Source organism: Bos javanicus, chromosome 6 (assembly GCF_032452875.1).
Source record: "Bos javanicus breed banteng chromosome 6, ARS-OSU_banteng_1.0, whole genome shotgun sequence".
NCBI classification, from domain to species: Eukaryota; Metazoa; Chordata; class Mammalia; order Artiodactyla; family Bovidae; genus Bos; species Bos javanicus.
Genome location: NC_083873.1, coordinates 93,813,236 through 93,835,842, shown reverse-complemented (window position 1 = coordinate 93,835,842; position 22,607 = coordinate 93,813,236). Strand labels below are relative to the sequence as shown.

Sequence of the window (22,607 nt, the reverse complement as noted above, 5' to 3'; positions counted from 1 at the left end):
ATATCAAAATTTAGACCACCTCATTCAAAAGACCATAGTTAAGTATGTAAAAAATCTCCATCAGCTCAAACAATGGCCCAGCCACACACACACACACAAAATCTAAGGAAAACAAGTAAATATAGCAATTAGGCAAGGGAAGGAACCTCTCTTCCAGAAAACCAAAGAAGAAATACAAGAATGCTAAGGGTGGTAATGATGAGTTACTAAGAAACCTGCATAAAGACTTAGTTTGCTACCCTCTGATCTGTTATGCTAACGCTTACAAATTTCCCAATCAACAAAAAGTCAATGCTTCTCTGCTAGAAAATGAGCACCTCCAATATCACAGACTAATTAGAGAGGTCCTTCAAAGAAATGATCATATGTTCCTTCAAGCAAAGCATTAAGGAGATGCCCCTCTTGCTAATCTCTCCTTCTCTTAGATTCCAGCTGTCACATTAAACCTTGGTACTATCAGTCACTGAAGAGAAAGCCTTAGCCTTTTGATCATTTCCAACACTGATACCTCCTTAAAATTTGTTACTCAGAGCACATAACATTAGGCCTCTTCAGCTCACTCTCTGTCCTACAGTCGTGGCTTTCTTAAAGATGACATGGGTCAGGGAAATTTAGGCTCGAGTATTTCTGAGAGTCATACCTAATAAGGGCAACGCAGTAGCCACGAAATAAAAATGCACTATTTGTGTAATCATAACAGAAGTAAAACAGGCTAGAAATTCCAAAATTAATCTGGTTGTGTTTTTTTCATCTACTAGACAATATTGTACCTACATTATTATAAATGCATCTACTTATTTTAATTTCTATAAAGGGACATAACTTGAAAAACAGGGCCAATCCTAAATATCAACTGGACAACAGGATACGTCAAGTCTAGTTTGCTATCCCAACTGTTTAACAGTAAATTTTTACAGGCCTTCAGACTGTTTTCAATTCAAAAACCTCAATCTCTTACATGTATCACAAGTATAGCACTGCCAAGAGATAAATGATGAATATAAGCCAAATTTTATTTATTTTTTTAAGCCAAATTTTAAAGGAGCTTTTAATCGTGCAGTAGAGGAAACTTTTTATCAGCCATTTTCTTGGAATAGAACAAAGCCATGTAAAGTAAGTGCAACATGAGAAACAGCTGCTACACAAGGCATCAAAGGAAGACATAACTGCACTCATTTGGTTGCACATAGGGTTTCATGGAAAAATAAAGATTGCAATTAACTGACTGTACATTAAATGAGTGCTGCAAGATCCCGTTTCAACAGACCTGGAGAGGCAGGCATCTGCATTCCGGCAAATGTAACAACATAAACTGAAAACCGGGAATGAAAGCATGACAGAAGTGCAGGAGACAGAAGCACATGTGCAGTAGTGACATACACCCAGGGGTACAGTGAGGGATGAAGGTGGAAAGGGCTTTCGAGTCCCGTCACAGAGGACCTTGAAGCCCAGAGTACTGAGTCCAAATTTCACTTACTTAAGCAAATAAGAGGGTGACAAAATCAGAAGTCCACTTCCAGAAGAACAAATTAGAAGGAATACAAGAGTTGCTTTGATGAGTAAAGAGCCTAAAAGGGGAGGAATAGCCCACATGAGAATGTATTTTTTTAAGAAGTATTGGGGACCCAAATGGAGAAGGCAATGGCACCCCACTCCAGTACTCTTGCCTGGAAAATCCCATGGGCAGAGGAGCCTGGTGGGCTGCAGTCCATGGGGTAGCTAGGAGTCGGGTACGACTGAGCGACTTCACTTTCACTTTTCACCTTCATGCACTGGAGAAGGAAATGGCACCCCACTCCAGTGTTCTTGCCTGGAAAATCCCATGGACAGAGGAGCCTGGTAGGCTGCACTCCATGGGGTCGCGACTGAGCGACTTAACTGTCACTTTTCACTTTCATGCACTGGAGAAGGAAATGGCACCCCACTCCAGTGTTCTTGCCTGGAAAATCCCATGGACAGAGGAGCCTGGTAGGCTGCACTCCATGGGGTCGCGACTGAGCGACTTAACTGTCACTTTTCACTTTCATGCACTGGAAATGGCACCCCACTCCAGTGTTCTTGCCTGGAAAATCCCATGGACAGAGGAGCCTGGTAGGCTGCACTCCATGGGGTCGCGACTGAGCGACTTAACTGTCACTTTTCACTTTCATGCACTGGAGAAGGAAATGGCAACCCACTCCAGTGTTCTTGCCTGGAGAATTCTAGGGCCGTCTATGTGGTTGCACAGAGTCAGACACAACTGAAGGGACTTAGCAGCAGTAGCAGCAGCAGGGACCCAAACTAGAGCTGACAGCAATGGAAACAAAAAGTAGCAAGTTCTTCACACATACCACAGTTAAACTTTCTAGCCATAAGCTTGCTCAGAGAAAATATTACTATAACTCTTCCTCATATATTCTTTGTAAGCAAACATTTGTAAAACGAGTTTACTTCCAGATACTCTTCAAAAAACATATATAAAGGAATCACTTGGAGATAACAAATTAAAATGACAAAAGCAGCAACTAAGGTGCCTCGGCCCTTGAAATTGAACTGGGCTCTGAAATGCCACGCTATTTCACCTGAGTATCAGTCCTCTACCTTGAGGCTAACACACAAGGTAACTTCTTATAAAAGACTCTTTCCCAATGCTTAAGAAATAGCTTTATACTATGTAATAAGAAATAAATTGCTACCCTATACTGAAGTTTGCCAAAGAACACAAATGTATGATAACCACGCACAATCCTTTCATTACAGTCTCAATCCTAAAACTGCTCATCATTAGCCCTCCTTTCCCATGCTCCACTCCTATCGGCAGGAGCAGTAAGATTCAGTTACACAGGTAGAATCAGCAAAAGTCAAACAGAAAAAGATGTTACAGATTTATCTTAACCCACTTCATTTTTTTCCTTGAGGGAACTGAGGTCAAAATGTCACAATGTGAGTTAGTGGCATTAACTGGGATTAGCAGATGGTCTAACTTCGAAGTTTCACCTTTTTTAATAGTTGCCTCCAAGAAGGCACCATTTCAAAATCTAATTAAATTTAAAACAGGAAAACTAGTAACAACAAATATTTCACATTTTAAAACAATATCCATTGCAAAGTGCCTCTCCAAAAGTTACATCCCAAACTATGCCCTCAAGGTTACTGGAATTCTAGGACAAACCCAAAATTCGATAACAAAGTCCCTCTATAAAGGTCTGACAACCACTTTCCTAAGTCTTGAAACTTAGCAGAAATGTGCTGACTGATCTCAACTGTAAACATGATACATACAGACTGAGAATCTCCAAATTAACTAAGCACCCAACTATTTAAAACAGCTCAGTCATTAACCACTCAACGTCCCAACCGAGTCCCCTAAAAATAGTGGCTTGTGGGTACATAAATGGCTCACCAGATGGATGCAGGATAAAAATCAAGGAATGAGCAGCCTCAAGCCCTTGCAGATGAAACCTTGTGAAGCTCTGAAACTGCCATTCAGACTCTTAATTTCAGAATTCCAGATCAAGGCTTTAATCACTTGATAGCTATCAAATGCGTTCTAATAAATATATATGTTCTACTTTGAGTTTTGACAACAAAAGGAAAAAAAACAAGGAGAGAAGGGGTGAAAGAGAACCCCAGATAATACACAAGATCAGTAAAGAACACCAAAGAAGATCAGGAATCAACGTAAGGACAGACATCAATTCTACCTCCTAGTATGTTACTTAATACTTCTAATACAAATTTTCTATTTTTCTCTCTTCCAAACTCCATAATGGAAAGATACTAACAAATATTAATTTATTCCCATTATTTTTAAAATAACCGAAGACAACCTTTCCAATTTGCTCAGCATGAAAATGTCAGTACTAACCCCACAAAGTTGACTACAGCTAAAATCACAGAAATTTGACGTATCAGTGTAATTTAGCACCTTTACTGGAGATAAATGGGCTTCCCAGGTGGTTCAATGGTAAAAAATCCACCTGCCAATGCAGGAGACATGGGTTTGGTCCCTGAGTTGGGAAGCTCCCCGAAAAAGCAAACGGTAACCCACTCCACTATTCTTGCCTAGGAATCCCACGGACAGAGGAGCCTTGCGGGCTACAGTTCATGGGGTCTCAAAAAACATGACAGCGACTGAGCTCACACACATTGGAGGCAAATGTACAATTTCCACTACGTATTTTTGAAGTACTGAAAATTTAGCGTTAGTATCTTGTCCTTGAATAAACTGCCACATCTAAAGAAAATATATCAGCGATCAAAATTACATCCTAGGAGCTGTCCCTACAATGATAACATAACCCAAAACAGAAGCATGTGTTAACAGGATTCTATGTAATACCCTTTGCTGCAAATTACTTGCACATTATTGTGAAAGCACATGCTGCTATCAAGGTCAAAATTCTATACAGCTAACAGGAACCTAAAAATTATATGTGGCTGAATGCCATATAATAATTATCTGATCAAAATGATTTGGAATTTTTACAAACATGTGGCACTTACTTCAGGATAAATGTACAACCTAATCTAAAAGCAAGTTACTACAATGCCAGAATCAGATTTCACTGAAAGCTTACAACTAAATCTGAACCAGAAATTAATCCATATTTATTGAGAGATTTGGCATGCACTGTTAGGTACTGTCACAAATTATCTTGTCAGTATCACACATTATCTATTGATTTTCATACTAGGTATTAGCTATGTGTTAACAGAAAAGGAAACAATGTTTCCTGACAGTTTAATTTCAACAAATGAAAATTACTGCACAGAACTAAAGATACAGACATAAATAAATAAGACACTGTCCTCAACATACTCTCCATCCAAAAAAAAAAAAAAAGACTGTCAAAATCAACTGCAGAATATAAAGGTGTTTCACAATGGCATGTAAAAATGCTTTTCTTTTTTTTTAATTCAGCCACTTTTGCTAAATAAAGAAAAATATAATGTGAACAGAGAAAGGTGACTTAAGAGGGTATCCATGTTGTTCTTTCTTTGATGTTTCAAAGAAGCTAAATGAAATGCCACTTTGCAAATGTGTCTTCACCAAAAGTAGAAAATTCAGGGTCCCCAGCCTAAGCAGAAGACCTCTGAGGGGACAAGAACTAAAGAGTCCTCCAATGGTACTTCTTAATTTGCAAATTAGGTCCTAAATTCTACTGAAGAATTCTGGTTTCCCAAAAAAAGTCAAAAATCATTTCCTTTGAAAAGTATTTGAATGCCTATGGTGAGGCAATTTTTGTGACACAAAAAGCAATTAACGGAGTGTCCTTCTGCCTCCAGAATTTCACTATCTGCTAGGGGCACTGAGACAGGAAGAATAATTAATCACCTGTTTCCAAGTGCTTACATAATTGTATCTCAAAAGATTAAATGTGATAAGAGAAGAAAAAGCAAACAGCTACAAATGTCCACAGGAAGAAGGGCGTGATCAGAGCCAGCAGTTCGGAAGCTAAGGTTAGAGAGGCAGAGTGAAAGGCAAACAGGAGATTCAACCCTGGAACCAGGAGACGAGAAGCACACTGTGGCTGGAGCAAAGAGCATTACCAGAAAATAATCACAGCTACGTTTCATAAGGTAGGTGAATGACTGAGCATGCACAATCATGAACTTGTTGTTTAGTTGCTAAGTTGTGTCTAACTCTTTGCAACACCATGGACCATAGCCTGCCAGCCTCCTCTGTCCATGGGATTTCCCAGGCAAGAATACTGGAGTGGGTTGCCATTTACTCCTCCAGGGGATCTTCCCAACGCAGGGATTGAACCCTTGTCTCCTGCACTGGCAGGAGGATTCTTTACCTGAGCCACCAGGGAAGCCCATTATAATCACAAATGCCTGACCAAAAAAATATAACCAAGTAAGATGACTTCTCAGCAACACAACTGTTCCCTCCCTCCCTTCACTCCTCAGTTTCAAGGCATCAGATTCTCCTGTATTCCCCTGCCTCCCTGGCAGCTCCTTTTTAGTCTTCTCAGTCTCTGCCTACTCTTAAATCTCAAGGCATGCTTCCTGGACCAGCAGTATCTGCACTGATGAGCAAGTTGGTAGAAATGAAAATTACGGGCTCTGCCCAGCCATACAAAATCAAACTCTGGATGTCAGGCTCAGCAATCTGTGGTTTACCAAGCTCTCCAAATAATGATTCTAATAAACTCTAATGTCTGAAACCAATGTTCCACAGGAGTCCTTCATGAGAGCCTTGCCCTTCTCATTCTACACGCTCTCCTTCACCCATCCTCTCCCAGGGCTTAAAATAACAGTCAAATAAATGCTCACTAATCATAAGTACCTGTCTCTAAGCCCAAACAGCTTTGCTGAGTACCAGACCATATATACTCAGCATCCCACTTGACAAGTATTTCCTCCCAGATTTCTCAACTAAACATGTCCAGAATTACTGGATATTCTTCCAATCTCCACCCCCAACCCCCAAATTCTGTTCTCTACTCTTCCCACCTCAATAAAAGCACCTCCATCCAAGAGGTGCATAAGCAAGTCATTCTTCAGACTTCCTACAACACCCACCTCCACGTAATCCACACCAGGTCCTCCCAGTCAAGCATCAGTAACATTAGGCTCTGTCCCCGCTGCCACCCTCTTAACTCATCATCTAACTTGTATACCTCTCAGTCACCACACAGCAAACACCATGATCTTACGAAAACACAAATCAGATCATGTCACAGCCCAAATTTAAATCCTTCACTAGCTTCCCACCGCATTTTCAGATAAAAATCTAAATGCCCAACATGCCATACAAAGACCTGGATCCTAAGTCACCACTCCGAAACCATCCTGGTTCTTCTTTCACATGATTCATTCACTATGGTCGATGGCTCTGACGTACTTCAGTTTCTGAAACTCTTCCCTACAGAGGAATTTCTCTTCGTGACATACTCCACACCACCCCCACCTTCACACCTCTGCCTTTACTTAACTCTCCTCATACTTCAGATTTCTGCTAAAATGTCAAAAAAAAAAAGGGGGGGGTGGGGGCTTCCTAATCCACCAATATAAATGGAATCAGTTATTTGCTCATAAAACCCTTTCTTGTCACAACAATTATCTAAACTGCTAACTACATTAACCTGACTGATTTTATCATCTACACTAGACTGTAAGTTCCGTAAGGCCAAAGAAATATGTTTTGTTCTCCTAGTACAGAGCTTGTCATTTTTTTTAAAGAAGGCATTTCATAAATAGGGAATAGGAACAGTTGTTGATATCTTTATTAAATCCTCCCCTTCTGCTGTCTCTCTTAGGAACTTTAACTTACATGTTACTGGGTAGCTACAGAAATTCCTACATGAAACATCATGCTTAAATACATCATTTTTCTTACTGATTTATATTGCAAAATCAGACGTACTTTAGCACCTTTCTGTAAAATTAACATTGAGAATTAACTGGCACCTGGGCTAAATTCACCCTACTCCAAGCAGTTAACTCCGAAAGAGTTACCGAGCTACTTTTACAGAAATCTGTAGTAAATTCCTGGCCTCCAATTTCTGACATGCCAACAACCCCCACCCCCCACCATGCCCATGTCGGAAAGTCCTATGCACCCAATTATATTCAAAATATCATTCCTATCCAGCCCCATAACCTCAAGATTAGATTATGTCAACAAATTATGGATGGTGTCCTGCCCTCTACACTGCTCCCCATTTAAGTCCACTTTTTACCAAAGACATTTGAAGGGAAAGGTCACCTACTGGAGAACCCACTCTTCCCATTATCAATCAACATTAAATTCTTCTGACTAGACTGAAGTCATGTTATCCAAAAGTGGTCCTATGTTTTAGTAAAAAGTTGGAAGGTGACATTGAATTATATGTGCTTGACAATTTGATACTGTTTCAAGCTAAAATTTACATATGGCTCTAGCTCATTTCTACAGCCTAACCTAAAACTGAACTTGCATTCCTGAAACTAAACAAAACTGTTTTTTGAGGAAAACCATGAAAATGCCTGTCATATCAGCTGTTTCGACTTTTAGTGAGAACTAAAAAGGTGCAAGTTCTTAGCATCTTCCAACACATATATTCTTAACTCGAAAGAGATTACGCTATCAAGTGTATAACATTTCAGAAAGGAAACTACATCAACACACAAGTATACCCCTAAGAATCTAGGTTTTTAAAATTACGTATACTATATAAAACATATATGTACATGTATATATTCACACACAGCTGATCTTCATTATTTGAGTTCATATTTATAAACTTGCTTACTTGCCAAAATTTATTTGTATCCCTGAAATCAATACAATATCCCAAAATCAAAACAATGGCACTTTCATAGTCATTTGCAGACTGTGCAGTGGTGAAAATTTTGAGTAGGCCAGCTGGCATCAACGAGGTATTACTCTGCCTTCTTTCAGCTCTCATACTGTAAGCAAGGGCCCTTTTCAAGGTCTATATAGTGTCATGTTTTTCTCATTTTTGTGTTTTTTACTGACAATTCTGTTGTTTAAAACAGCCCTCAAGCATAGTGCCAAAATGTTGTCCACCTAGCATTCCTTAGAGCAAGAAGGCTATGATGACCCTTACAGAGAAAATCTGTGTGTTCGCTAAGCTTCATTTAGGCACAAGCTACAGTACTGTCACCCTGCTTATTTAACTTCTATGCAGAGTACATCATGAGAAACGCTGGGCTGGAGGAAGCACAAGCTGGAATCAAGATTGCTGGGAGAAATATCAATAACCTCAGATATGCAGATGACACCACCCTTATGGTAGAAAGTGAAGAACTAATGGCCTCTTGATGAAAGTGAAAGAGGAGAGTGAAAAAGTTGGCTTAAAGCTCAACATTCAGAAAACGAAGATCATGGCATCCAGTCCCACCACTTCATGACAGATAGATGCGGAAACAGTGGTTGACTTTATTCTTCTGGGCTCCAAAATCACTGCAGATGGTGATTCCAGCCATGAAATTAAAAGATGCTTACTCCTTGGAAGGAAGGTTATGACCAACCTAGACAGCATATGAAAAAGCAGAGACATTACTTGATCAACAAAGGTCTGTCTAGTCAAGGCTATGGTTTTTCCAGTGGTCATGTATGGATGTGAGAGTTGGACTATAAAGAAAGCTGAGTGCCGAAGAATTGATGCTTTTGAACTGTGGTGTTGGAGAAGACTCTTGAGAGTCCCTTGGACTGCAAGGAGATCCAACCAGTCCATTCTAAAGGAGATCAGTCCTGGGTATTCATTGGAAGGACTGATGTTGAAGCTGAAACTCCAATATTTTAGCCACCTGATGCGAAGAGCTGACTCAATGGAAAAGACCCTGATGCTGGGAAAGATTAAGGGCAGGAGGAGAAGGGGACAACAGAGGATGAGATGGTTGGATGGCATCATCGACTCAATGGACATGGATTTGGGTGGACTCAGGGAGTTGGTGATGGACAGGGAGGCCTGGCGTGCTGCGGTTCACGGGGTTGCAAAGAGTCTGACACGACTGAGCGACTGAACTGAACAGTACTGTTGGCCATGAATTCAATGTTAATGAGTGAACGAACAATATACATACTAAACAAGGTGTCTTTAAACAGAAACACACATAAAACAAGGTTTATACTGATTGGCAAAAATGTGAACAGAGACTTGTGGCACCCTAATACTGTATTTCCCCTAGGCACAATGAGTCCATATTTGCTAAATCACGGTTGACGACAACTTTAAAGAACATAAGTTCTATGAATAATGAGAATCAAATACGTACATGGGAAGGGAGACAGGTAGCACTCCCACCAGGTTGACTGAAGACTCAAAGACACTGCAGAAGTCATTCTGAGCAGTAGCATGGCAAAACACTCAGGACACAGCATCCAGAGTCCTGGCTCCATTTAAACAACACTGACACAAAACAAAAATGTAAAACCCACTAAGCTTGTTTTTTGCTATCTTTGCTTCTACCTTTTTCCCACTCAATGGTAAACCTCTGCTCAATTCAGGTGCTCTAAACGCTAACGCCTTTTCATAAGCACTTGCCATAATCTTACAACTGGGCAAATATATCTGTAAATTAAAGGAATGATCATTCTTGAATGTAAACCACATTTGTGCTTAAATATCTACACTGTGGCATATCTGGAAAGACGAGATCATATGAAGCATATGAAATGACAATGTATCGCCAGAATCAGAGTAAGCCGAATATAGATAATTTCAGTGGTGTGTGTGCTGGAAAGAGAAGAAATACACAAGGGAACAAGACCAAGGACCCGGCCTTCCCTCCACAGAAGGCCAAAAGCCTAGGTTCAGGAGCTGGGGTGTTGGGGGCGGGGTTGGGGTGGGGGGTGGGGAGTAGTGCCATCTTTCAAGAGTTTGTTCAATGCTTGCTTCCTCCTAACACTTGACTGACTGCAGGTTTTTCCAAGAGAAATGACAAATAATGGCAAAAGGCAGCAGAACATTAACAGTGACATTAGTGACTGAAAAAAATTTTCTTTTAAATTTTTTTGTGTGTGGTTGAGCACTCCCCTTTTGAAATTTTTTTACTTGCATTTTCCAAAATTACTTTTTGTTGAAAATAGCTTGCTCAGAAGTAATCATAGGACATGCATGGAGCAGTGGCAAAAGCTACAAATCCAAAGTCCAGTTTCATGAAATGTTGATGATTTCCTTCTATTAAATAAAAGACTCATCTAGGGTTTAGTGAAATGAAGTGAGTGTAATATTACTCAAGTCACACTTGAATTAGTTACTACAGTTCAAAAGACAGAAGTACAGCATGTGAGTTAACAGCCATGTCTTCTGAAAACCTACAGCTCCAGCTACAACTCAAACATTTGAAATTCCTGTAAAATAATGCGATAGGAACTTTCACAGCGTAGTAAATCTGTCTGTCAACACCCATTACCATACACTCATTATTTGACAAGCTAAGGATCCTCCTCCCACCTCTCTAAGATTCAGCCAGGCTCATTACTAGGGGCAATGGCTTGCCAAACAATGCATCCATCCCTGAACCATTCAAATCTTCTTTCCCTTTATTTTATAGACAATAACCTTTCATTTTTCCTCTTGTACTCATTTGCTATTGTTTACAGCATTTCAAAAGGCACAAGTGGAATCTCAGTCTACTGTCTCCAAACCACATCAACAACTAGCTCTCAGAGAACCAAAACTACTGTCTTTGATTTCTTCCCTCTTAATCTCGGAACTTAAAAGGGCCATTTACCAAGAAATCTGAAGGAGGAAAACGGCAACCCACTCCAGTATTCCTGCCTGGAGAATCCCATGGACAGAGGAGCCTGGTGGGCTACGGTTCACGGGGTCACAAAGAGTCGGACACAAGTGAGGGACTGAGCACACCAACAAATTATTTCTTGAGAAGTATTTAAGTATTTTTTTTTGGTAATATCATTCTGCGATTAAAAGCTCAAAAGCCAGTGAAACATGCGACAAAACAAGAGTTATCTCCTACAAGCCAATTATACACGATACACAAAACTAAAGTGCAGGATCTTTTTCTTTTTTTTAACAGAGTAAACTTTTTTGTAAGCAGCCTTGCAACTGTTGACATAACCCGGTAAAGATTATGAGGGTTCCCAAACAAAACTTCTCAAGTGAAAGTTAACCTTTCCTACGGCTTTTTAAAGTACTATCAAGAGACGTCCTGCAAGGATATGACTGGTCTCACAGAGAAGATTCTAAATAACAAGGCGGACTTCCAAGTTTACCTGCTCCCCCAATGGCAACCCACTGACTGAAATCTGGGGCAAAGCATCACCTCCAGCGCGCGCACACACAGAAATAAATTGTTTTCCAACTGATGACTGAGCAGGAGCAAACCCAGGCGGAACACCCGGGGCTGCAGGGTCCTGAGCCCTGCGGCGCGGGTGGAGAAGCTAGTGCAGGACAGCCGCCTGAGCCACAGCGGGGAGACAGGAGACCCAATCCTGCTCGATATGAACCTCTAATGAGTCACTGGTTCAATCATGACACCGCAGCCCTCGCTAAGACGTTTCCTATTTATCTCCCAGCCTCAAGAGGGAGTGAAAATGACAAACTCGTACAGAAAGAACTGTGCACGGGTCAGAGCTGCCGGCGGCAAGAAAAGCCGACTTAGGCGCGAGCCCCCGCCGGCCTGGCCGAGGAAGGAGAGGGAAGAAGAGTGAGCCGCCAGGGCGCGGAAAGAAGCGGGAGAGAACGGGAGAAGCTACCGCCACACCCCAGCCCTCCCTCACCTGCCTGCCCGAGACTCCCCGGGCGCCCGTACCTTCGGCCAGCGACTCCTCCAGCGTGACCTGGTAGCGGCCGACCGCGAACACCCGGACCCCCACGGACGAGCTACCGGCCCCGGCCCCGCCGGCCCCGCCACCCGCCGCTCCACCGCCGCCGCCGCCCTCCGACTTGGGCATTCGAGAGAACTTCTTCATGGTCCCGCCGGCGCGCTGGAGGGCGCGGGACGCGCGTAAGGGCGAGCGAGAGGGCGAGTGCCCGGCCCGGCCTGCGCGGCCGGGGCGTCCGCGAGGGGTCACCGCCCCTCGCCTGTCCGAGCGTCCGTGCGCGCTGCGGCCCGCCGAGCCTCACATTCCGCGCGCCCCGAGCGCACTGCCCCGGCCCAGCCGCCCGCTCCGCGGCTCCGCTGCAGCTGCCGGGCTCCTGCAGAGGGCGGCGAGGAGGGCGGGGACGGGGCGGGGCGCGAGGGGGCGGGCCCGAGTGCGGGAGCGACGCGGCCGCCTCCGCCAGTGCCTCGGGCGCCCTCGCCGCCGCGCTAGGCGCCCGGAGCGCGAACCCCGGAGGAGGGCGCCTGGAAGGGAGAGGGTCAAGGGGGCGGGGCGGCCGGTCCCTCCGGGGAGTGGGCTGCACCACTCAGGCCTCACACCCGCTGGGCCGCACCACCGCCACCCCGGCCGGACCCGCGCCGCCCGCCACTCGCGGCCGTTGGCGGCGCGGCGCCCCTGCCAACCGCTCACTGAGGCAAGGCGCCCCGCGCAGGCGCGTTGCCTGCGCCGCCGGAAGTGACGGTTCCGGCTCTTGTCACGTGGAGGGGGGGACGGGGGAGGCGATAGTGGGGGTTGGGGACGAGGGCGAGGTCCGCAATCCCGGGTCGGGGGTCCCGGCTGGGACGATTCAGGCCGATTTCCTGAGGTCCCTGCTTCGAGCAGGGAGGTAGTCAGGGGACCGGTTTTGGCTCCGGCTGTGCGGCGAGAGATTGGTATGTCACTCGGGGGCTTAAAAATGCCGCCAACAACTTCACCCCTGTGAAGGGACTTTTCTCCCTGCATTTCGAAGTCGTTTTTCCAGAAATTCTCCCCTGAGAACCTTCTTCCGCTCGCCCACCCTCGAGCGTGGGAGGTGGGAGCAGCATAGAACTAGAGCGGATTTCAGTAACCTAACTTCTAAAGCTGTGGTGTCGCACTCTGTGTAACAGCCGCTTGTGCTGGGAGCGTTTTGCGGTTTACAAATGACTTAGGAGTACTTTCAGAATCTCGTGTGTGCTCTGCAACAACCTTGCGAAGTGTTCAGAACAGGTATTCAGTCCGTTTCAAGACCTTTCATCACCTTTGGGCAAGAGAGTTTAACGGCCTTGCCCAAGGTCACATGGCTGGCTTGTGACAGAGCTGCGACTGCAAGGGCCATCCTTTGATACTTAGTTTCATACTTCGGGCCATTCGGGAAAAGTAGGTTAGGCTCAGATCGTTGAAAAACGACAGATTTAGGACTATTTGCAAGCAAAACCAGTCATTGGCCCCCCGCCCCTTAACAAAGAGATTTGCCCATTAAAAAAAAAAAAAAGACCCATTGCATCCATTTCATAAACTGCAGGAATCTCAGTGCCTGCGGCGTGAGGCAGGCAGTGAACGTTGATGTAAGGCGTTCAGAATGGTAAGGAATGGGAAATCACAGAGCTCAGTCTCAAATCCAGCCTGCTTCCCATCCATCCCCACCCGCGCAGCACCACCACCCTGTATGAATACAGGCCCACTGTGGCCAAACGTTCCATTTGTAAAGGAAACATCTAGATTTTTTTTTCCCTTAATACGGCATTTCCCAAGTTTTTTAAATGTAGGCCAAATAAATTGTGCCTGCAATATGCACCTTCTGTCAAATTAGATACTGTGGTTCTATCCCCACCACGCCCCGCCCCTAATTTCTTAATCCAGCTTTTTAATGAGATACAGGCAGAAACGTTAGGAAATGTACTTAGGCAAAAGTTTTGGGGCTTAAAATCTTCCGGTTTTTTTTCTTCCCGTCTGCTATTTCGAGAGAAGCTCTTTCTGCCAACACAGTGCTCTGGATGTGGGGCATTTTTACTGCATAACACTAAGATTCTTCATCTAGAGATGTGACCTTTGAAGCACATTCCAGCTCTATGGAACTCAGATTTATATGCAGATCATTGATGTGGTGTGACAATAGGGGATTTCCATTTAGAAATAAGCAGACCATTCTCCTAACTGTGGGGATTCACTATGGAGTTTCATTCCTACGGTATTCGAATTATAGTTTTTCAAGCTGAATAATTGAACATTTTAGTTATTTCATACAATGGCAAAACTGCAGTCAGCCTAATATGCAAAGTTTGGGCCTAATACGGCTTCACCTGATGACCACACAAGAGTAAGTGAAGTCTCTTGTGATCAGTTTGGCAGCCAATTTACCACAATGCTGTGGCTAAAAAAAAAAAAAAATCACTTCTGTGTACCCAAATAACCTGACTTCTGACGTGGAAGTTGATAATTAAAGACATAGGCCCCGTCTCAAAAATTATGGGTAACACTAAGCAATATATTCTTTAATTTTTCACCAAGCACATAATAAAAAATAGGAATATTGTTTGATCTGTTTACTCCACAATATTCTGTGACAAATAAAAATGCAGAAACATTGTGTTACTAATAAGAATGCCAACATTTACAAACAGTACCAAAAGATGTTGATATTAACTGTCAGATTGTATACTTCTAGCAACTCTAAGTTAAAATTGAGTGTCCTTAAACCAATTTGTAGGCAGAAAATGAGATACTAATCAGTGGAAAAACTATACTGAGAATTCTAGTCTTAGTTTTGCACTCCTTTCACTTGGGCTACCTGTTGGAAAATCTCTAGGAAAAAAAACTGTGGATAATGTACATTCTGACCATGCTAACCACTGTCATCAAGGTGTCTTAACAGAACACAGGTATAAAATAGTTTAATAGAAGTAAAATTTACATTTCAGGGGTTTTTTTGATACGTATGTCAATCTTTCAAATGTTCATAGTTGTACTGCAATGAAAATAGTTGGAAACTAGCCACATGATAAAGACTTTTTTAAAAAGCAGATTGTTTCAGCTTGCAAGGTTTCATGTTACGGTATACCTATAAAGTGAACAAATCATTGTAGCCAAATGAAGCATTCTGAGATCCTCAAATGGGAAGGAATTTGACAAGGGATGGGGGTGGGGGAGATTATTGTTATATTTTTGTCTTCTTGAAAGTTATAACGCTTCTTGTTACTTTGATTCTCATCTTTTTTGTACTAAGGTGGCTCTCAAAAACATATGTGAAGGAAGACTGGCATGAACAAAGTATGCTCATCCCAAAAGGCTTATTCATACCAGTGCCTTAATTACTTTTATAAGTCATCTCTTCCAAAGCCTGATTGATCATTTTTCCTCCCAAGTCAATGTTTTCCTTTGATGATGTGTCTTCAATCATTATTAGCCTCATTATGTTTTATTAGCAGGAAAAATTATCCTCCCTGCCTAACAATTATTTTATACCTATGCCTGTATCTTTGCTTTCCAAAAAAAGGTAGTCCTAAAGTCCATTGGAGAAGGAAATGGCAACCCACTCCAGTGTTCTTGCCTGGAGAATCCTAGGGACAGAGGAGCCTGTTGGGCTGCCGTCTATGGGGTCGCACAGAGTCAGACACGACTGACGCGACTTAGCAGTAGCAGCAAAGTCCATTAAAAGAATATATGCATATATATATTGGAGAAGGAAATAGCACCCCACTCCAGTATTCTTGCCTGGAAAATCTCATGGACAGAGGAGCCTGGTGGGGTACAGTCCATAGGGTCACAGAGTCCACATGACTGTGTGCGTGTGCACATGCACATGGGTATATCCATTTAAAAAGCAATTCTTTTAAAGTATCAGTAATATTTAAATCCTCTGTTAAGACTACTCAGCATCATGAATATACCTGTAAAATATGTATATATGCATGTAAGAAAGATCACTCTCATAGCTTAAAATACCAAGATGCTCAAGAATATTCTTAAGAGAAATGACTCGTGTGACATATATTATTTTTCTGTGATAGAATTTTTCCTATAACTGTTACTATGCTTTTAAAAAAGACTGCAAGAAGTAGGCAACTTTACCACCAAGAGAGGTACTTTGATCCCTGACAGTATGGTTGATGTTATGATCATCAAAACTTCTGGGAACAGAAAAACAGCTCTTCTGGATTTGGAAGCAGGTGGGCAATTCCTATGGACACGTAGTGAATTGTGTCCCCATGTATTGAACTGATGCTGAATCTCTGCATTTGCACAATATTCAGATTTACTCAAGCAACACTCTTTAGGTTACTATAGAGGAACACAGAGAAAGAAAAGATTGAAGCTAAACTCAGCTTTTGCATCAATCCCTTATCAAAATTCACTTCTTATTTACCCACACTTCTGTCATCTGTGATAGAGACTATTCATTGATACAATGTGCTGCTGCTGCTAAGTTGTTTCAGTCGTGTCCGACTCTGTGTGACCCCATGGACGGCAGCCCACCAGGCTCCCTGTCCCTGGGATTCTCCAGGCAAGAACACTGGAGTGGGTAGCCATTTCCTTCTTCAATGCATGAATAGTGCTAAATATGAACCAACATACAATAACACATACAATATTGTAAGTCACGGAATTTCAAGCTGGAAGGCGATATAATAAATGAAAAAACTGAAGAAGGAACAGGAACATTTATTGAGCACCTAGTATGTCTCTGGCATTGTGCTTAACACTGTATGTATTCAATCCTTTCACAAGGGAAGTAGGTATTACTTTGCCTGACTTTACAGCTCTCTCACTCCAGCCACCCTGAACCATTTTCATTTCTTCCAAAGCTGTTTTAGGCCCCAAGGCTCATGCAAGATAGAATGTCTTGTTCTTTCTCACAATCACCTGATTCAGAGGATGACTATATGGAACTCAAGGGCCATGTCCCTGTGAAAGCTTTCCTGACCTCTGCCATCTGCCAGTCCCAGGTAGAAGGGACTCATTTGTCCCCCACACGACTCTTCACAGACATCTAGAACCACACTGATCACTTAATTATAAAGGCTTCATGCCATGCCTGTCACCCTCTGCTGCCGTTGAAGAGGTTTAAGGAAAGGCACTGTGCCACATTGTTTTCTTAAAACCCAGGTCCAAGTAACATGCTTATAGTGAGATTTGAATAAATCAGTGAATAACTTAGCCAAAATCTAGTAAGTGGTAGGGTTAGGGGGTTGAGGCCAGGCTCAAATGTCAAGTGTGTCTGAAATCCCAAGCGTCTTAGCTGTTCTACACCTGAGTCTTATTCATCTTTAAAATAGGAAGAATACGGGTTGTGGGGGTTATTTTTTGGCTGTGCTGCATGGCCACAGGATCAGTTCCTCAAGCAAAGTCTAACATACTGTGTCCTTTAATTGCAGAGTGTATATAAATCTTACTGTCAAATAAAATATAGTTTTCATGTTTATTTCCATTGCATAAATAACCCAACACCAGGCACATTACAGGTATTAAATACTTACTAAGGACTTTCCTGGTGGGGCAGTGGATAAAAATCCAACTGCAAATGCAGGGGACGCGGTTTCGATCCCTAGTTCGGGAAGATTCCACATGCCACAGAGCAACTAAGCCAGTGGGCCACAACTACTGAAGCCCATGTGGCTAGACCCAGAGCTCTGTAATTAGAGAAGCCAGTGCAATGAGAAGCAAGTCCATCGCAATGAAGAGTAGCCCCTGCTCACCACAATAGTAGAAAGTCCACACAAAGCAACAAAGATCCAACACGGCCAAAAATAATAATTTTTTTAAATTTTTTAAAGAATAAAAAAATACTTACTGAATTAAACAAAGTGCCTGGAAAATAAATGCCACTTTGGATTGGTATTTTGAAATGTTTTTTAAATTACATTTTGGATTCACAGAAAGGAGTAACAGACAGATGTTATGAGGGAAGAGTTGCAATCAGTGTATAGGTAAACAAAGACAAATTTGACTGTACTTTGGTTTAAAGGTAAAATAGAGGTTTCCTACTATAGATCTTTCCTTGGAAAAATCTTAATGAAGTGTAACCCAATGTTATATAAAACCTATTTTTTTATCATTTATTTTCATCATGGGGAATATCAAACACCACCTTAGTGCATATTTCAAGATAACATGGAAAATTTTTATGTACCCACTTCTTAAGTTATAATGTTTATAAATTGCTTTTTGTTGGCCTTATCCAATTATATAATTTGCCTTTTGCTCTAAATATAATATTCAAGGAAATCATTCTTAAAGGATAAGTGTACTTTTTTAACCTTTTAATTTTTCATACTTCAACAGACACCTTGTATCTGTTCTGTCTTATCAGCTGACAGCACTGGGCCCGCTTATAGGGACCGATTAAAAACATTTTTCCCATTTACCATGACAACACCCAGCTAATGTTTGCTGATAAACTAGTAGCAAGTCAGAACATCTACAAGATGCAAGAGGAAACAGCACTCCTGAGTAAAAACTTTAACTCAAAAGTGGAAAAAATATTTATAGCTAAAATAAATTTATACATTGTTAACATTTTATTAAAATTCTTGTCATTTTTATCCAAATGAAATTTTTTTTCTAAGTCCCCATTTACATCCTTTTCATAAACTAGTACCTTTTTATAAATCTAAACATAAATTTGACATATGTGTGTGTATTTAAGCAGCTTTTTGCTAAAATGTTCATTTGGTATTGACAAATATTAAACTCAAATTTTGCACAATATGTAAATAGGCTTGGTCTTTGAAATATGTCTCACAGTACATTTTAAGCAAAATAGTTATCATAAGAGGTATTTTATACCAAAGAGGATTAACCAACTATAAATTTGGCCCATTTAAACTTGGAACTTTTTTATGTCGATATGACAAAAAATACTTATCAAACCTTAAAAAATTAAAACTGAAGTAATATTACATAACAATTTTTTTAAATTTATCACTTGTTTTGATAGCATTTACACACAGCCTCAAAGAGTTATTTTAGCAACTTGGCTGTCCTTTATATAAAAAATTAATTAAATAGAGCTTTTTGCAGGCCCATACATACACATGCACACAGCCTTATAGTACTCACACAGGAAAACAGAGTTAAGACTTAAGATCCAAACTTTACACCAGACATTGAATCTCGTGGGTATAGGCATGTTTTCTTGTGTTCATGCTCATTGTGTGTGTTTTTTTAAACATTTCTTCTGTTCTGACCTGCACGTTTTCTCTTTGACTCACCGTTGTTGCCTTCCTCACTTACAACCCATCGGCTTTCCTATAGTAGTCATAATGAGTAGTCAATCCCTGTTTCTCTAATAATGAAAATTCTAATTATTATCCTCTATAGTGATGCCCTGCACATCAGGGTAAATTTTAATTGAAATGCACAGTATATGTGCATCTCAGATAAAAATAATGACCTCTAAGAGAAACATCAATGTGTCAGTCTAATAAAAATTTCAAAAATGTAAGCACATTCCCTTATTTAAAAGAGATTTGTTTTAAGTTCTTCTTCATCAGAAGAATCCATCATTAGCAATTCCAGTAGAACATTCATTAATATTTCATGTCGTCACATCTCTATTCAAAAAAGTGACACTAATTCAACCAATTCAATATATCTGAATTACTGAGATTTTATAAACACCTTACATTTATGCACTAACCAAATCTAAAACTGATTTTTAAAAAGAATTAAACTGCAAAAACTATATGTACTTTTAGTTATATGTATGTTTAGGGGATGTCTTATTCATACCTACTGATTAGAATACCTACAGAATGTATAATCAAAATCAAATTCATAGCTATCTATGCTTTATTCAATACTTATGAATGTAGTAAATATTGTTTATAACAGCACATTCAAGATGGTATGTTATTATGTTGTAAAAAATACATTTCTTAACCAAGCCCTATTGGTTCTTGGACATGTAAAGCAGTATATTTCATGAAAGAAACAGAATATAGCTTGATTATTTCTGTGTTTTTAATTGATCGGCAAAAAGAGAAATGAAAATTGACAATTTTACATAAATCTTATTTTCTCAGAGAAGTGTGTGATATCATATAAGGGCTATAGTGTTGGTTGAGTTGCCTAAATTCTAATGTATAACAGTTAATTTATGGATTGTGCATAATGCATGACAGCTCTGAAGACAAATTTAGGGTTTTCACCATGCCACTATTTTGCTTGATTTAAGTCTGTTAATATGTGGTATTTGTTTTATTATTAATCCAGCAAGAGCAGAAAATAAAGGCTTTCTCCAACAAAACTGAAAACCTTCTCTCTAGCCACATAGGTTTGGGCAGAAGGGAATAAAATTAGCATTGACAGAACATTGGCACCCAATATCCACATGCTGAATTTATATTTCTGAATTCTAATATCAGGATTACCTTTTATAAACAATCTGGGTCTTTGTCAATTCATTTAATTTAGCCTTCACTATTAAACAAATGCTTATTACGCCTACCACCACATGTGATTCTTTTAAGATGTTGATGTGATTAATAAGGCACATTCTCTTTATTCAGGAATTACAGCCTAATGAAAAGAAAGATACTTTTATATCTTACACAAGGCAGAATGCTAAGTGCTGGAATAGAGATAGGAAGAGCTAAAGGAACATAGCAGAAAAGATAAATTTTAGCTAAGGTATTAAGGAGGGCTTCATAGAGGAGGTGGCATTTGAAATGGATATTGGAAAAGAGTTGAGATTCCATCAGATGGTTACAATAGATTCTGTAAGAATGACTTACCTCCCATCTCATTCCCCTTTAACCGGTACTACATTTTCTTTTTTTCATAGTATCCATCTTCTAATTTATTATATTTTATATTTATATATATATATAAAATTCTTTTTTTTTTTTTTACCATCATTAGAATATAAGTGTTCAGACACAGATATTTGTTTTATTCACTGATGTACTTTAGTGCCTGGCTCATTGTAGGCACTAGGTAAATAAATGTGGAATGAATGAATTAGAGGGGAAAATATAAGTTAATCATGGAGTCAGAAAGTCCAAGGTTGTTTTTTTTTTTCCAAAGTTATGTGGCTGACATGACTATGAAAGACATTTAACAGCCACATGATGTAAATCAAAAAGAAACTAGATGTAGAATGAAATGGCCTAAGTTTTTTTATTTTTTTTTTTGTTTGTTTTCCCATTAAGTAATGAAGCCAGTTTCTCTGTAGCTCAGTTTCTCACCTGAGAAATTGATGGTTAAACTGTAATAACATGAGTTGATAAATACTTGTGGAATAAATTATACAGCAAGAAGCTCTAGTTCTAAAATCTTTATGATCTTTAGCCATTTTACATTTATTTGTATATATTTTATCTTTATTTGGGCTTTGCTGCCCTGAAATTGTACTCTCTTGCCAAAGTCATCTCTGTATCATTTCAGCTTATTGTTTTAAAAAGTTGAATTCTAGGGCTTCCCTGGTGGCTCAGTGGTAAAGAATCTGCCTGCCAAAGCAGGAGATATGGGTTTGATCCCTAATTCGGGAAGATCCCACATGCCGCAGAGCAAGTAAGCCCGCTGGCCACAGCCACCGAAACTGTGCTCTGGGGCCCAGGAACCGCATGAGCCCACGTGCTGCGACTACTGACGCCCACGCGCCCATGCTCTGCAACAAAAGAAGCCATTGCAATGAGGAGCCTCTGCACCACACTAGAGAGCAGTCCTCGCAGCAACGAAGACACAGCACAGCCAAAAATAAATAAAATAGAAAGGAAGTCACATGATCTTTAAAAAAAACTGACTCCTAAGAAGTAGATGTAACCTCTCTATCAAATAAAATGATATTGAATGAATATGTCCAGCATTTGCTAAAGTCAGATATATCTCAGTGTAACATAACACACAATGTCAGGGTCAATACACACTGATCTCAGCTGTCACAACAATTAGCTTTACTATTCCAAATTGCATCAGCTCATAGAAAAAGGGATTCTTTTTCTTTTTTAGGGACAGACCCATGCAACTAGAGTCGCTAAAAATTCAGTCCATGGTATGATAGTATTAATAGGTTGGTATCTATTTTGTAGATTTTCCTTGTGAATAAATCTACATGTTTCCTTCCCTGTAATTCATAGTGTTCATCATTCAGTCATGTCCGACTCTTTGTGACCTTATGAACTGTAGCCCACCAGGCTCCTCTGTCCATGGAAATATCTGGGCAAGAATACTCGAGTATGTTGCCATTTCCTTCTCCAGGGGATCTTCCCAACCCAGGGATCGAACCCAGGTCTCCCGCATTGCAGGCAGATTCTTTATTTCTGAGCCACCAGGGAAGTTATTCATAGGTTCATTCATTTATCTTCCTCATATTTTTGTTCTTTCCCTTGTATTTTAATCAATATTTAGTAGTATCATCAGCCAT

General features: G+C 40.8%; 1 protein-coding gene and 1 long non-coding RNA gene across 4 annotated transcripts in view; both read right to left on the bottom strand.

The window, feature by feature from the left end:
• BMP2K (BMP2 inducible kinase) overlaps positions 1-12,500 on the bottom strand; it is a 117,284-nt gene extending 104,784 nt beyond the window's left edge. Inside the window, exons 1-2 of one of the 3 annotated variants that reach the window (XM_061420575.1) lie at positions 12,214-12,293; positions 9,712-9,845 (exon numbers count right to left, since the gene is read on the bottom strand). In XM_061420575.1, coding sequence (XP_061276559.1) covers positions 9,712-9,835 — 124 coding nt within the window. In that variant the 5' untranslated portion in view covers positions 9,836-9,845; positions 12,214-12,293. Of the gene's footprint in view, positions 1-9,711; positions 9,846-12,213 lie in introns of all 3 variants that reach the window. The other 2 variants (XM_061420574.1, XM_061420576.1) reach the window with 2 other exon arrangements.
• The window catches only part of LOC133249758 (uncharacterized), a 475,012-nt gene that overhangs the window by 359,458 nt on the left and 92,947 nt on the right, over positions 1-22,607 (bottom strand). The window lies entirely within an intron of this gene.